Source organism: Cupressus sempervirens, chromosome 11, assembly GCF_028749045.1.
Source record: "Cupressus sempervirens isolate cs-2001-9-10 chromosome 11, ASM2874904v1, whole genome shotgun sequence".
Lineage (NCBI taxonomy): Eukaryota > Viridiplantae > Streptophyta > Pinopsida > Cupressales > Cupressaceae > Cupressus > Cupressus sempervirens.
Window position 1 is genome coordinate 409,007,945 of NC_143128.1, and position 17,251 is coordinate 409,025,195.

The 17,251-nt window shown below is 37.3% G+C and overlaps 1 protein-coding gene across 2 annotated transcripts in view; it reads left to right on the forward strand.

The window, feature by feature from the left end:
• The window catches only part of PAA1 (P-type ATP-ase 1), a 271,870-nt gene that overhangs the window by 243,732 nt on the left and 10,887 nt on the right, over positions 1 to 17,251 (forward strand). Inside the window, exon 15 of one of the 2 annotated variants that reach the window (XR_016358675.1) lies at positions 16,108 to 16,315. Coding sequence is in view for 1 of the 2 variants with exons in the window: in XM_089809766.1 (XP_089665892.1) it covers positions 16,108 to 16,311 (204 nt within the window). In the remaining variant the exon portion in view is untranslated. The remainder of the gene's footprint in view (positions 1 to 16,107; positions 16,316 to 17,251) is intronic. The other variant, XM_089809766.1, reaches the window with a different exon arrangement.

Genomic DNA, 17,251 nt, shown 5'->3' on the forward strand with positions numbered 1-17,251 from the left:
ACCCTTGTGGCGTTGGCAAGTATCACATTCAGCCACCATCTGTTGAATCGTCTGTTTCATCCCTTTCCAAAAGAAGTTTCTCCTTGCTCGCTCATAAGTTTTGAGGAAGCCTGAGTGCCCTGCTGAAGGAGAAGCATGGAGTTCATAAAAAATAGCCTGATGTAGAGCTGGGTTCTGAGGAAGCACTAGCCGACCCTTGTATCGAAGAGAAGCACCATCCCAAGAGTAATGTGGTATAGCAGAAGGATTATTGGCTAGCTGGTGAATGATTTGAGATAAAGAAGAGTCACTGTCATAGCCCTGCTGAACAGACGCTAACCAATTGGGAATGGGCATAGAAATAGCGGAAAGGGAAGCTTGATTATCAAATGTGCGAGAAAGAGCATCTGCCACAATATTCTCCTTACCCTTCTTGTAGGTGATCTCATAATCATACCCCATGAGTTTGCTGACCCATTTCTGTTGTGTAGGAGAGGATACCCGTTGTTCCAGGAAGTATTTCAGACTTTGGTGATCGGTTCTGATGCAAAAATGACTCCCTAAGAGGTATGGCCGCCACTTCTGTACAGCATGCAAAATAGCCATCATTTCTTTTTCATAAGTAGAGAGGGCTAGATTCTTACCAGAGAGGGCTTTGCTAGTGAACGCAATAGGATGATCATCTTGCAGGAGAACAGCACCCAATCCATTGCCGCAAGCATCACTCTCAATAGTGAAGGGTTTGGAAAAATCTGGCATCGCGAGAACAGGTGTACTGCACATAGCCTGTTTCAGTTGTTCAAATGCAGTCTCAGCAACAGGGGTCCAGGAGAAGGCATCCTTTTTTAACAGAGCTGTCAATGGTGCTGCAATTTTCCCGTAATCTTTGACAAACTTGCGGTAGTAGCCAGTCAACCCCAAAAAACCCCGAAGGCTCTTGAGAGTTTTAGGATGCGGCCAAGTTTTCATGGCATCTATTTTTGTAGGATCCACCCGCACTCCATGGTGTGCAACAATATGCCCGAGATACTCCACTTCCTCCTGGCCAAACACACATTTAGATAGTTTTGCACAGAGTTGATGATCAGAGAGAAGTTGCAAGACAAGCTCCAGATGATGGAGATGCTCAGCCCAAGTTTTGCTATATATGAGGATATCATCAAAGAAGACCAGAATGAATTTCCGGAGGTATGGTCGAAATATGTTATTCATCACTGCCTGAAATGTTGAAGGAGCATTCGTGAGGCCAAAGGGCATGACTAAAAATTCATAGTGACCATCATGTGTGCGGAAGGCAGTTTTAGGTATATCCTCCTCATTAACCCGAATTTGATGATACCCAGAACGAAGATCTAACTTGGAGAAAAAATGAGCCCCATGAAGTTCATCAAGAAGTTCATCAACAACTGGAATGGGAAACTTGTCCTTTATAGTGAGATGATTAAGTGCTCGGAAATCAATGCAGAGTCGCCATGACCCATCTTTTTTGCGAACAAGCAGAACTGGAGAAGAAAAGGAACTGGTACTAGGGCGAATAATACCTTGCTTCAGTAAGTCACGGACAAGTATCTCGATTTCGGTCTTCTGATGAAATGGGTAGCGGTAGGGCCTGATGTTGGGCGGAACACTGCCAGGAAGGAGCTGAATACGGTGGTCCTCTGGACGAGAAGGAGGTAATCCCACAGGTTCAGCAAATATACCAGAATACTTGTCCAAAATGTGTTGGAGATCGGCAGGAGTGCTAGAGACTGCTGATGGCTGCATCTGAATGGAATGGAGCTGAGCGATGACACCATGTGAATTCTTCTTAAGAAGTTTTTCCATACGGTGTGAACTGATGATGCTGAGAGACCCTGGTTGTAAGCCTTTCAAAGTGTGTTGGTGCCCCGCGGCTGAAAACTGCATCCAAAGTTCAGCAAAATCCCAGAGAATGGGGCCAAGAGTGCGTAACCATTGGGCACCCAAAACCACATCACAGCCACCTAAGGGTAAGGCAAACATGTCAGAGCGCATGTTATAATCTCCAATAGAGAGACGCACATTGCGACATTTCCCTTTACAAGGTAAAGTGCCCCCATTGGCAATCATGACTTCAAAGCTAGAGCAGGGATGGATAAAGCAATCAGCCTGTTTGGCTATTCGTGGATCAATGAAGTTATGAGTGCTACCAGAATCAATGAGTATAGTAAGAGGGATCTTCTTGAAGAAACCCTGGACCCGCATGGTTTGTGGAGTAGTGACTCCTGCCAAAGCATGGACAGATATCTCTGGTGGAGCTTCTGGTGAAGGAGGTTCAGGCTGGTGAGGCTCAACCTCATCATCCACTATTTCCTGAGCATCTACATATTCTTCCAGTTCCGGTGGAGAATCCACATCCAAGAGATAGAGCTTTTGCTGAACACATCTATGGCCCCGAGACCATTTCTCATCACAATTATAACAAAGCCCTTTGTCTCGCCTGACTCGCATCTCTGTTTCAGACAAGTGCTTGATCGGAGTAGTTCTGGGAGCTGGTATGACTGGAGGGTTGTGAGAACCTGTATTTCTGAGTGGAACAAAATTAGATCTGGAGCGTTGTAGAGCACTAATCTTGTCTTCCGCTAACTTAGCCAACCCCAGGGCTTCCATCATTGTAGTAGGTCGAAACATTTTGACTTCTGAGCGAAGTGCATCCTTCAGACCACTGACAAAACAACTACGGAAGAATTCATCAGACAAGCCCTCTGTGTAATTAGCTAATTTTTCAAACTCTGTCTGGTATTCTCTTACAGTGCCTGTTTGACGCAGTTTAGTGAGTGCTCCTGTGAAATCATCAAAGGAACTAGGGCCAAAGCGCTCCAAAATGAGGGTGCACAATTCTCTCCACGTTGGGCCTACATTAGCCTTGATGTACCAACGGAACCATTGAAGAGCTTCATGTTCCAAATGAAAAGATGCAAGGGGGACTTTGTGGTTATCCAAAGTATTATGCAAGCTGAAATACTGCTCTGCCCTATAGATCCATCCAGTCGGATCAGAACCATCGAAGCGTGGAAAATCAAGCTTTGGTCCACGGAAATTGCCAGAAGAGGACCCAGTATCTCCTGAATGGTTTCGGCTCATGGCTGACTGCTGAAAGTTAAGACCCAGAATTTTGTCATCCAGATCTTGAAGTTTGGTTTTGAGGGATGCAATTTCCTCTTCCATGATTTTTGCTCCTGTACGTGTAACAACCATAAAACAAGGTTTTTTTTTTTTTTTTTTTTTTTTTTTTTTTTGGAATGGGTAGAAGATGAGAAACAAAAACTTTTTTAGTTACGGCAAACTTGGATTTGGGTAAAACTCATATAGGAAATGGGTGTTCGACGGGTGGTGGGAGACTATCTGGGGACAAGGGAAAAAGAAAAATGAGGGTTTCAAGGGTAGGGAGGCGAAATGAGGCGAACAGTCCAAGAGGGATAAGGGAGCAAAATGAGGAATTGAATCTTGTGGCTCAGTTTGGTGGCGATTGGATGAGAGGTGAAAAAGATAGGGCAAACCCTAAAATTAGATAAATGAGGGATTTAGGGCTTTGATATGTAAAATTTGGGGTTGGGTCGCCAAGGAAGGAAGTATGCGAAATGATATTGCAGACGTTCTGCGGAAGTATGAGCAGAAACAGAAAGCAAACAAGGAAGCTACGACTAAAAAACAGAAAAATTTTTACTCTTTTTTTTTTTAAAAAAAATTTTTCTTTATTTGAACAGTCGACTTAGGAAAATTCACTCACAGACAGAACAACTGAAAAGAGTTATTGCAATAACAAGAGATATTAGAAGTGAGAGGAACCTGAAGGCCACGACAGAAAAAAAAAAATTTGATGTAATTTCCACCCAGCGAGCCCAAGAGAGTGCTCTGATACCAGATGTGAAGAACCTCCTTATAGCAATATCGTGAGAATGCTCGAAATAACAGAATACAAAGTGATAGCAGAACTCAGAATGAATCTACTGATCGCAGGCCACTTCGAGGGGGTAACCTCCTTTGAGCAAGCTCAATACAATAAATTCGTCCGTGCCCATCAAGGGCCTCAACCTATTCTTATATACTGGGTACGATCTAGAAAAGTAATACTACCTATGCATGTGGGATAATAAAACATACTCACGGGACGACTTACAAAGCATATGCGTCCAACAACACTACTCTAACAAAATAAACAGAAGGAACACACAGGTTCCTAACAACATGAGATATTTAATAATCTTCTTATTGTTACCCTCTATATAAGCTCCAAATAGTCGGATGACATAACGAGATCTACAAACATACTGATGAATTCAATATTCATCATCAAGAAACTTATCTTCTTAAGTATAAGATCATTACTGGTACCCATTGCATCCAATAGATTGAAGGAAAACATGTCTGGTCTTATAAAAAGAACCATATTACTTCATATGAGAAATAAGTAGTATTTTTGGTACAAGGTTTTGAGGAGGCTGTATGTGATCTAAGCCCTTCGTATTTGTCGCATCCAAAGTCTTATGTACGGATGCTGTTCCAAATTCATAGTATAATCATTATCAGTCAGTGCCAATCTGATATTTACAAATAGATGATCCTCAATATTGAGCTCATCAGCAGTACACATGATCACGAGAGACCAAGAACGAAATCATTAAATGGGGAATGTAACAATAGTACCTACACTTCTTGGAGAAAAAGAAATAAGAACATCATAGACAGGGACTATCAATATCATGGATGGATAAGGAAATAATGGACTGGAAGAGGGAAAAGAAAATGAAGACATATAATCCTCCAACAAAATGAGGGAACCATTCAATCAAATCAGATATGAGTGGAGGAACAATGATGTAGTTCTGAAATACTAGAGCTTTTATATGTATTTTTAAGGAGTGGAATACACACAGATATAGATATAGGAATAAATGATAGAAACTTTTTAAGGACAAGGATCTAATTATGGGACTTAAAAGATCTGTATTTATTATCAATCAACTAGGTGGAAGGAAAAATATAAGTAATTTTATAAAATTAAGTCCTAATTGAGAATTTATAGTAAATTATGAAAGGTCTCAACCAGGGACATTGCAGATAGATTTGTGAGGACTTGGAGGGCAGATTGGTGGTGCCAGTATTGAATATTTCTGAACTCCTTTCGTGAGCCCACCTCCCTTTGGCTGGCCTTACCTCCTCCTTGCGAGGCACGAGTTTCCTGCTCTTGGATGCCTAGAGTTTGGGGTGAATTTATGAATCATTAGAGGTGTCTTGGTCATTGGTGTGCTTGGTGGTCATTTTGGAAAGGAGCACCTAGGTTTTGAAGAATTTGGCTTCAATTTGGAGTTCCAATATGCTGTTTACAGAACTACATCAACATCATTTTGCAGCAGCAGCAAACAGGTATGCTTGTATAGTGATTTTAATGTATTTTGATCTTTTAAGTATTTTGATATTTTTATGTCTCTTTCTCTACCACTTATCAGCAAGGCAAAAAAATGTTTTCTTTGCAAATATCAGAGAGAAATCAGCAACTTCTTGGGAAAATATCGGGAATTTTAAAAATGACATGTTTTTGTAAAGAGCAAGTTTTTTCAAGTTCGGGACATTTTTACCCTAATCTCGCCACCAAGCATCTACAAGATAAATATTAAAGAGTCAAAAGCCAAGGTGATGTCATGTTTTTGTAGCTTAGTATTTATCTACTTATCATGCATGTGAAAGACTCCAAATTCCAAATATTGTACGTGGGGTTTGAGTGTGTTTGCCTCTCTTTGCCATAGCTGAGGAGAATAGCTTGCCCATTGTGTTTTGATACACTTCCATCTTCGCCAAAATGAGGTCTCTCAGTGCAATGTCAGTTACCATCCTTTGCATGCATTCATTGAAGCCCTCCATGACCTCTCCCTTGGGACTCACGTATGATGGAGAGAAGTGGTAACAACGTTTGAGGAAATACCGCACTACATGAATGGGTTGGTGGAGCTGATTTCTCCACCTCCTATCAATAATATCCTGTATGGTCTGAAATTTTAAGCTGTCCCCCTTGTATTTAGTTCTTACAGCCTCTTTGGCCCATGGGACCCCATTGTAGTATGTTCCCCATCTACCAAGCAGAGAACTCTAACCAAGGACTTCACCACTTGCAATTAAAATGTAGGAAACAATCATTAATCAGTGAGGAGGGTTATATATTAATAATTAAAACTTGATTAATAAGTGCAAAAAAATTAAATATTCAACTTTTGATGTTTCCCAAGTTACCTCTACAATTTCTGTAGCTAGATCAAAAATGTGGTTTTCAAAGACAATGCATGCTACACTTTGTCCATCGGGCTTCTTTGAGTAACCTGACTCTAGCCATAGTGGAATCACAAATATCTGCCTCAAAGGACTCATATGAAGAACACTTTTCAATGTTAAAAAAAATGTTGCAATCTTGCAACCGTGGGTCTAATCAAATCCTCTTCATGGGTGAAGTCTCTCATCAAGTGAAGGACCCACGGTTGATTGTAGATATATTTTGTTATCTTCCTTGCATCCTCTACAATCGATTTCACCCAATCCAATTACCCTAGATCCTTGAAAAGAAGGTCAATAACATGTGTTGCACAAGGAAACCAAAAGAGTGTGCTATGCTTTCCTTGTAAGATCATACCCATTGCCACATATGCCGTTACATTGTCGGTTATGATTTGTACCACATTTTCATTCCCAACCTCCATCACAACACTCTCTGGCATTAGAGCCAAAGTTTGAGCCATCTTTACCTTCTTTGAGGCATCCAAGGATTTAAGAAAGACTACTTGATCCTTGCAAGAAACCAAAAAGTTGATGATGGTACGATTTCTTTCATCCGTCCATCCATCTAAAAGTATGGTGCATCCATAATGCTTGCTTTGTAATTTTTTTCTCTTTGGCTACAACTTTAGCCCTAAAAACATCATCTTTTAGCAATGTACAAGCACAAAATAAAAAAATGACATTTAAGTAAACAACTTTGATTAAAAAAAAATTACTTTCAACAAAGATAAGTAAATTGTAGAAATTTAAAAATATTAAAGTTTGAAACAAGTAAACTAACCTCCCACTCGAGAAAGTAAATTGTAGAACTTTAAAAATATTAAAGTTTGAAACAAGTAAATTAACCTCCCACTCGAGTCTAGAGGAGGAGGTGGCTTGTAGCTCTTTCCTGCTACAGTACAACCAGTCACAAAATTCAAAAAATATGGACTTGCTGCAAAATTGAAGGAGAGGTTAAAAAACCAAAAGTCTAACACATTGAATGTCAACTTGCCGATGCACAAAACTGTTCCATCCAATACCCTCTAGTGATGGTTGTGGTCCAGGTGCATTTCTATGCACAAAATTACCATCAATAGAAGTTTTTTTTGGTCTACTAGAACCAGTGGATTTGAAAGCCGAGCTTGAGGACTTGACACTGGTAGGGGTGCAGATCCGTGGGCCATGAAGAGAGCCCACTATCCTCTCAAGTGTTTCTTCGTCTTTATCAAGGGTGACTAGGATATCTAGTCAAAACCCACATCATTTCATTATGAATCATGATCATTTTTTTAGCACAATCAAACTAATAATGGTGATTAGAAAATAATAAATGATTCTTAAAAAGGCATACCTTGTGATTCAGAAATGGATGCCCTCATAGCCAATTTTTCCCTTTCCCTCTTCAATTTCTTCTCTTCTTGGGCACTGAGCAAAGAAATCATCTTTCATTTTATTTCCTTTGTATTGTTATTAACTTATTACAAACCCTTGTGTCACCCTTTTGTATACCAGCAAGGTGGTACTTCAAATGGGATATGCCTCAACGAATTTGTCTTTCACATCTTATGCATATCACACTATTATACTCCATTTCGTCAAAGCCATTTTTGCATGCAATGTCTCTAGCCGCTTTATTACACATTCAAATGCTGACAATTGAATATCTTCTGATCAAAGATATTACATTGAGGTAATATATGGTCTAGTGTTTATCCTCCCTAACCAAGAGGGTGTGTTAATGCTAGTGTAGTTTTAGTCGGATAAAACTCACTATGTGTGTGTGTGTGTGTGTGTGTGTGTGTTTGTTTAATAACAAAACTGTTATATTAAATACTAATAAATAGACATGTCTATCCATATTTCATCCAATATAAGAGAGATGGCTGCCATTTGGAAAGTACATACCTTAACAGGTAGTGCAAATACATTTGCAGCGATCCTCAAGAAAATCAATAGTATTCCTCTCCTTTGTTTGATGTTGAATATTTTAACCATTTATCATTTTAGTCTAGATTAAGCCAAACTCACATATTTTTTGAAGCCTTTAAAATTTCAACGCTTTTTTGATTTATGAGATGCCCCCAAAATATACATGAAATATAACATTTAACTCCCCATCTTTGTCTTCATTAAGTCACATTTCAATATGTGTTTTTCCATTCATACTTAAAGTTAAATTTCATGTATGTGTTGGCAGGATGTTTGAGAATGGTTTCAGATCTGTAGGAGTTCAATTGCAAGTTCTAGGTTTTAGAAGATCTTACAAATTTTCAGACTTAGTCAAATTAAAGTAATCAACAGACTCCTATCAACATTCTCTCACTCTATCTCACTCAACCTACCTTGAATTCTAGACATCTCTCCCCCCCTCTCTCTCTCTCTCTCTCACACACACACACACACACACAAATGCTCGTGAGGGGTGCCATCATCAACCTCATTTTGGTGTACAGCCCCCAAACCCACATCAAGCTATAAATCTAAGAAGTAATGGGCCACTAATGAATTACGATCATAAAAAGCTACATAATACATATCCCCTAATCAAATCTCTGCATATTCATGGTTAAAAAATGTTACGGCTGCTACATCATCCCCGACTTACCTTAAACGCCTTCATAGGAAGGATGCAGGCTCCTTTGAGCCATAGACTTCTAGTTATTGTTGCTATATTTGTTTGGAACTTTTGATGTCATGGATTTCATATTGCATGAGTTTTGTAAACATTTCACTGTATTAATATAAGTGAGCTATTTTCCTCAGCTACAATTTGTGTTTATACTTGTGTGATTGATGTATACATATATGATCATTTCCATCTGATGAGTTTATGGTGTCTATAAGGTTTATGTAATAAAGGGTGCATGAAACAAGTTTAAATCCTTAAAAATCTCTAAATTTCTTTGTTTTTCTCTTTTTCGAGTTTGCACCGAGTACATTGACTAGTAGTTGAGTCATGCTTGCCGAGTCCTAGCTGATTCTTGTATTTATGATCTCAATATAGCTTGACAATTAACTCTTCTAATCAGAACAAGCTTATGATCAGATTCAAAATTAAATACAGCTTTTTTGACCAAATCACACATTAATTTTCAATTAATTATGTGTTCTGCCATGAATTACATATGCATTATCTATCAGTGCAAAAATTCACAATAATATTGCCTGCATCAGGGGCAGGTCTCAATATAATGTAATGTCCCCTATCTCAAAGATTAAACTCAATAAATAATAACAATATAATAAATATAATCTTAGAGTAATGAATAATTAATAATCAATAAACAATATAATATAATCTATTAATATTATAGTATTAAGTAGGAATAATTGACAGTATTATATTAATGTATTTATTAATATAATAATTAATATATAATAAATTATATTAATTAAATAATATTATAACATAATGTAACATTTCATTGCTAATGTATTATTATAATTATAATATAATAAAAATATAAGTAAATTAACATGTTGAAACAAATGAATAAGGAGGATGAAATCAAGTCCCGGACTCCTCTCTATTCCCTGGACACCATGGAAGACATGCAGAAATAGACATTTACAAACCCCCCTGGCTTGAGACATTTCTCTGGCATGGTAGATTACATTAAACATCAAGTCATGGAGTCATATGGATTGGCTGTTATACTGATAACATATATTTTTTGGTTATACTAGTTACATGCTGACTACAAACGATTGAGGTGCAAAACAATATCAGCAAAGCATCCCACAAATAAATACATGAAATAAATCGACTGTTGAGGAAAAAATGGTGTCCAGACTTCAACTAAAGGAGACACTTAGGGAAGTAATAATGTTATTAGCAATTTATTAGACTATAATTAAGCCGAGAGGCTTTCTACAGTGGCAGCAATCTTCAATGTAAACTTTTTCTATTTTGAAAAAATTTGACGTTCATTTACACATCAAAAAAACAAAATAGGAATAGACTAAATATAATTATAATTAAAATCGTGAAAATTACAGAGGGAAATGAAAGTAAAAATGAGGCAGATCAAGAGTCTCAAATCATTTCCTCCCACCTCTTAGACTCACATAAATATGCGATCATGAAAATTATAGGATTATGAAAATAGGTGCCTTGAGAAGAATATCTCTCGGCTTATTCTATATATATATATATATATATAATATATATAAGCTAGTGCAGTAGCGATTATGTTCCTTAAGCAGGCAGCAACTAGTCAACATAAGAGATCAATTAACAAATGATTATGTTGCAAAACTGACACAACTATAGTTATTCTTCATAGGGTATTTAATTTCCAAAGGAAGTGACTTTTCAATTATGTAGAGACCTGACCTGATGAATAAGATATGGTCAAATATTCTTCTAATGTCCAAAGAAGGGATAGAGGAGATGGACTTAAGATCAGAGATTTATCATGTGAATGGCAGTGATACATCCCTTGAGTGATCAGATCTGAAGGTCTATCATAGCAATTGCACTTTGGTCTGGGCAAATTCATGCCTCCTTGTGCGTACTTGCAAAAGTATTACAAAACATCTATAATCAAGTATGAGCAACCTGCAACACTCATTGACAGCATTGTCATTGATATACACTATTCAAAATGTCAATATCCTGTGACACCTCTCTAGCATCGTTTCCATTGATTTACACTGATCAATCTGAGCTTTCCATCCACAGCATACATTGTGATCAATTATATCATTGGTGGTTCAACATCAAACATTGTGCATTCATTCTGTGGTCTTTATACATCACCTCCTTTTGTAGATACTAGACACTACCAGCACACCATCATTCATATCAGTAGCACATCCCTGCACTACACTTCCTGAGCATTTCATAGCAGTCATCCTTGATTCTGGAATACATACTCGGAGACAATGACCATCCATAAGCTTGGCGTAGTTGGCACTGCACAGACTCGCTGCACATCATCTCAAATATACTTGGATCATCAGACATCTACATCCAGCAAAGGCATAGATTGTAGCGGCGACATTCATCTGCACTCAATCGTCGCTTCTGTTCTTTCAAATCGAGCAGACTGAATTCTCTCTGCACCTCCGGACAGCATTGGACATTGAATTTACACATCCATCTATATACGTGACTTACAACACGGATACCAATCCCTTTGGAGACCAATTGCCAAGATTACTAGCCATATACTAATTGCAATCCCTCTCTGAATTCAGTTGATCTCTGATTCGTGGGTCTGATATTGTGTCAATTTTCTATTTTTGTCAATTATCATGCTTGGAATATTACAGAGGCTCAATCTTTGTTCATTCTTGAATCTTCTCAAATCAAAGTAACTATCAGAGTAATAGGATCCTCTCAAAATCAATCTCCATATTGCACTAAGTACAGTTATTAAATCAGTCCAATCCATGTATGGCACATTATTAAATCAGAGATAGCATTGATATGAATAGTAGTTGTATATAATAAGAAAAATGTGCCCTGCAAGGACCCTACGATATTTATAGCGTTGCTTGAAACATTACTATCATTATGTACATATAAGGAGTGGTTCATAGCAAAACAAGAGAATTAAGATAATGATCCCAGATTCTTAAACTGTCCTAACAAGGGACATTACAACCACGAATTGCCTTTATTAATGCTCAAATTGACCTTAAACTCCAGTCAAAAAAAGCCCACAAAAGTGTGGCCAAAATGCAGAAATAAAATGCACAACAATCATAGAACAGATCCTAATAGCTAATGGACGGCACCAATAAATCTTCTTTGCATGGTTTAATCACACAGCCAAAAGAATATCAGAGATTGTCCATAAAATGGATGTCACAACTGGCCCATTCACAGCTGAAAATCATTTGCAAAATTCACGTCTCTATCCAAGTGACTGGTATATATATAATTGGCTCCTTGAAAGAAAGTACATGCATGAGTTTGGCCCTATACTAGCAACCACAATATCAGCAATCCTGCTTAGTCAAGAAGATGCATATATAGATAATACATACATACATGGATTCATTCGAGTTTGCAACATCAAATGGTCGGTTGGCACCTGTCAATTGATATTTCATCAATTGTCTATATATATATATAAAATTGGCTCCTTGAAAGAAAGTAGATGCATGAGTTTGGCCCAATACTAGTAACCACAATATCAGCAATCCTGCTTAGTCAAGAAGATGCATATATAGACATAGATATAGATATAGATATATACCTATGTTACCCCAAGTTTTCGGGATGAGGGGACGGGGGGACAGGGAAACGGGTTCCCGGGACGGTTTTTTTTTGGCCAGAACAGGGGACGGCAAGGGACGGCTATATATATATATATATATAAATATTAATTTTTTTTTTTTCAAATATATTCATCACAACAACATAGTTTAAAATTATCAATTCCATTCATCAAATAATGATTCATCAATGATCATAGAGCATAGCAATCAGCATTAATCGAATCATCATTTTCAATTATCATCTAAGTACTTAAAATATCATTAGTACATAATGAAATGAATCAAATAAGAGAATGAAAAACATCAACTCTCAATAAAATGGAAACATTGAAAAGATAAAGACTCAAACTTTAAAGTTTTAAACTTTTAAAGTATCAACTATAGTCTATCAATGATCATATTGATATATAATCATTCCATCAATGTATCAACTATCAATGATCATATAATGTCAAGACAAAACACTCCAAAGTCAAAAACATCAAAGTCAAAATGAAAACAAAGATACTATGGCAGCTACCCTAAATCATCCACATCAAAGTCACTATCACTATCATCACAAGCCTCAAAATGAAAACACACACACTGTGACAGCTGCCTCTAATCATTCATTTTATAATATATTTTATAAAAAAATTGACTTCCACAAGTCTGGGCCCGCAAATTACTGAAAATTTAGAAAATCATTTTTTTAATGGTTTTATTTAGTTTAATAAATTTTTAATAGGAAACTTTTTATGCAGTCCCCAGGACGTTAGGAAATGGAAAAACAGTCCCCAAAACGGTCAATGTGTTTCGGAAACTTGTTGACCGTTTCCGAAGTTTTTGGGACGCATTTCCTATTTTCTTCTCCAGGTGGGGATGTTTGGGAAACGTCCCCTGCCGTCCCCCCGTCCCCGAAACTGTCCCCGTTTCCGAAACTTCAGGTTTAGGGGTGGAAACGCGTCCCGGGGTAACATAGATATATACATACATACATGAATTCATATGAGTTTGCAACATCAGATGGTCAGTTGGCACCTATCAATTGACATTTCATCAATTGTCTATATATAGATATAGATATAGATATATTCATGTGACTTTGCAACATCAGATGGTCGGTTGGCACCTGTCAATTGACATTTCATCAATTGCTTATGCAGTCCCCTATTTCCAACACTCCATATATTATACTTCTCTGGTTATGTCTGGATAGCATTGAGGCATCTTTGTGGGTAATCTTTCCTACTGGTTTACACATCACTGCCATTATAGAAGGTATGCTAAACAGTAAACACTATTAAAGCCAACTAGCCAAAATGAAATGGTAACCAGGCAATGCCTGTAATCAATTATTGATTTGTTAGACTGCCGGTTGTAGTTTTCCATGATTGCTTTCAACTGTGGTTTAAACTCCCGAGAACTGAAAAATGGTATTTGGCAAGCTTTGTCTACCTAAGCATGTTTGTGCACTACTTTTAGCACATGATCTTTTGGATTGTATTTCCACCGCATTTTACATTCCCTGTCAATGAGATTTTCCCAAGTCATTGAATCTACTGTAGTATTCTCCTTTACTAGTTTTTCCCAGTGCAATTCCCAGCCAATAATGCCACATTACTCTTTTCCTTTTTCCTATGCTGTTTTGCATATCTATATTTTTTTGTCAAATATGCTCTCAGGAGTACATGGTAAATTAAAATAGATGATACATTCTCAGAAAACCATTGTGATAATTGCTTGTTAGTCTAGAATTTCATGTAATGCAAGAGAAAAATGGAGAATAATGCCGATGTATAAACAAAATTGTCTGGGGCTATAGTACAGTGCAACTCCAGAATAATTGCTTGTGTGAAGGAAATGCTCATTTGTTGAGCCATACAAACTTTTGTATTGCTTGGGCTGTTTTTGGGTAGGGATGGTAGAACAAGATGCCTGTACAGTGACAGATGAACAAGGTGGTGATGGGAGCTTGCCGTGCTATGTGTGGTGGTCGTTGTATAAGGAGAGATAAATTACCACCTGAGTGAATTTTCCAAATGGTTAGACAAGTGCCAGGTCATAGAGGAAGACAGTCCATATGCATGTGCTCTAAATGAAGAGAGTTCGTACTTGGCATATCATATGTCACGGCTCCAGAAGATCTTGTATCACGATCCCTCATTAATTTATTAGATAGCTGTTTCCTAGACAAAGGTCTTCCGTATCAAGAATGTAACATTTCATTATCTTCTTGAGATTTTTTTTCGATTTTTTAATTAATAAATATCAAGCCATGACTTTAACAAGTTTTACCGATGCTGGATTTCTGACCATGTGTTGGTAAACACAAGGAAGTGAAAAGAAAGTGCCAAATAATGGTCTGCTATATGAGCTGCTTCACTCAATTCTTCTCACATCTGATTATGGTCAGAATATAAATGCTTTTCTATTTTCCTCTTTTTTTGAATAATCCTTCTGGCCTTGTTGCTTGCCCCGCCTATGGTATTAGCTTATCCTGTAGAGCTAGTAAACTGCAGGAATGGTTGCTTCTTATTAGCAAATTTTGCATATAATTGTTGTAACTTGAAAATTTTGCTACAAAAATACTGACCATGAAACCAATATTTACTCAAAGGAAATCTTATCATCTTGAATATCACTATAAGAAAGAATACTTGCATCATTCAGCAAGTTGATATTTTATAACATTTTCTCAGAAAACAATATGAACATCTATAAATATGTGCACCTGCCAATGTTGTGTAAAGAAATTTGTTCATTACAATAATAGGAATCATTAGCAAGATATTATGTTCATAGTTTATGATGTTTGTAGCTTAAAAATAAAATGATATCCTTAATATTGAATGTGAAATGTCTTGAATGTGGCCCTCAATTCTGAGAAGGACCGAACCATAGTTGCATTGAAATTGTTGAGGTCATTGCTAACTTGCTAAGAACATTTCTGCCAGTGAAAGATGGAGGCAGTGCAAACCAGAACAAACTCAAACAACTTGAACAGAGTTGAGAACCTGCATGTCAGTCAATCTTGGATGCCAATACTTCTCAAGATGAGAGGAGGTTTCAAAATCCAAGGATAGCGGTTATTAATTATAATCAGAATATAATTAATGCTGGCATATGGTTGGTCCATTCGGCATCCATGTAGGGTTATCTCAATTGTTGATGGCAGATGCAATAAATCTCTCTTTCAGGATATTCCAGAACCTTTCTAGTACTATGAAGATCTACATCTAGCTTCAAAAATCTCAGTTTCCTGAAACTCACATTGGGGCTCTCCCACTGAAAAGCTGCCTTACACCTTGGTATTGATAAGAAACCAATAGCTAAGGTCACAATTATCCTTGATCATCCAGTTGTCTCCTAAAATTTTTCCTTGCCAAGACAGGCAAAAATAAAAATGAAAAAATAGAATAATCTAACCAATCAGATCATGAAAACTGCTGAATTGGTCTCTTCAATTTTGAGATATTTTAGTAACTTCTAGATGATTATGAAGGATGTAGATAGATGTTTCTGGTCAAGGATGCTAATTTGTCCGAATTAAAGTTTTATTGACCTCCATGAAGATATTGCACGTAATTTTCTTTTTCATCTATCATTCTTTTGTATCAGATCTGGTTACATATTTTCTCAAAATGTCAGGTTCTTGCGGGGGTAAAACCTGATGAGAAGGCACAATTTATAGCTCAACTCCGTGAACAAAAGAAAAATGTGGCAATGGTAGGAGATGGAATCAATGATGCTGCAGCCTTGGCTTGTTCAGATGTTGGGATTGCAATGGGTGGTGGTGTTGGAGCTGCTAGTGATGTTGCAGAAATTGTTCTTATGGGTGATAGATTGACACAAGTAAGTAGGTTTCAGAATCTCCCTGTCTCTCTCTCTCTCTCACCCCTCTCTCCTCCCCTCCCTCCCTTCCTGCATTTTCTTTCTCACAGTTTCTCCATCTTTCCTCTGTCCTCTACTTTAAAATAATATGTTACAAAATGTTCCTTTGTTTTAATTGTTCATATTGTTATGCTCCTATATTTGTCTCTGCAATAGATCTAGTAACAGTAATTAAAACATATAGCAGATTCATGATTGAATTTGTTTTAACTAAACGTTAAAATGTGTATCTGCATTGTTAGTGTTGGCAACGTGCTCCCATGGGATAAAATAGACAGCTACCACCTGGAAGACCTGTGCACAAAATGTAGACAGTATTCCATCTGCAGTCTGCTTAAACTGGTTTCAAGCTTTCAAACAGAAAGGATCACTTTCCTAGTTACCTCATAAAAGTATCAGGATGCTGTTTTCCTATTATTCAAGCACTCGTTCAGGAATCTCAGATCATTGATAACTACATAACTTTTGTGAATACTCTGCTAACTTGCTACATCAGGAAATTGGTTATACAGAAGCCAGATGCATGACTTGACATGAATGCGGCCATCTGGTCACAGTTTCACCTTCTCAGGGAACTCTGGAAAAGTAATCCACTGCAGCGGCATAAAATTAGAATATTGGAAAACACAGCTGCTTCAAAAAGTTCACCGTATCATAAATTCATTTACATTCCAATAGCCACAAAAGATCCAAAATTCTTTTGAGGGAAAATTCCTACATGCCTATTTACATTTAGTAAATGAAATAAAAGCATATTACAACTCCTTTTCATGCAAAATCCTTTCATGGCACTTGGGAACCAGGAAATGATATAGTTCAAGGTAATGGATGTTGTTTAGTCAATAGTTTCATAGCACAATGGATCACTCCAGCACCGAGGCAACAAAAGCAAAGAAAATAT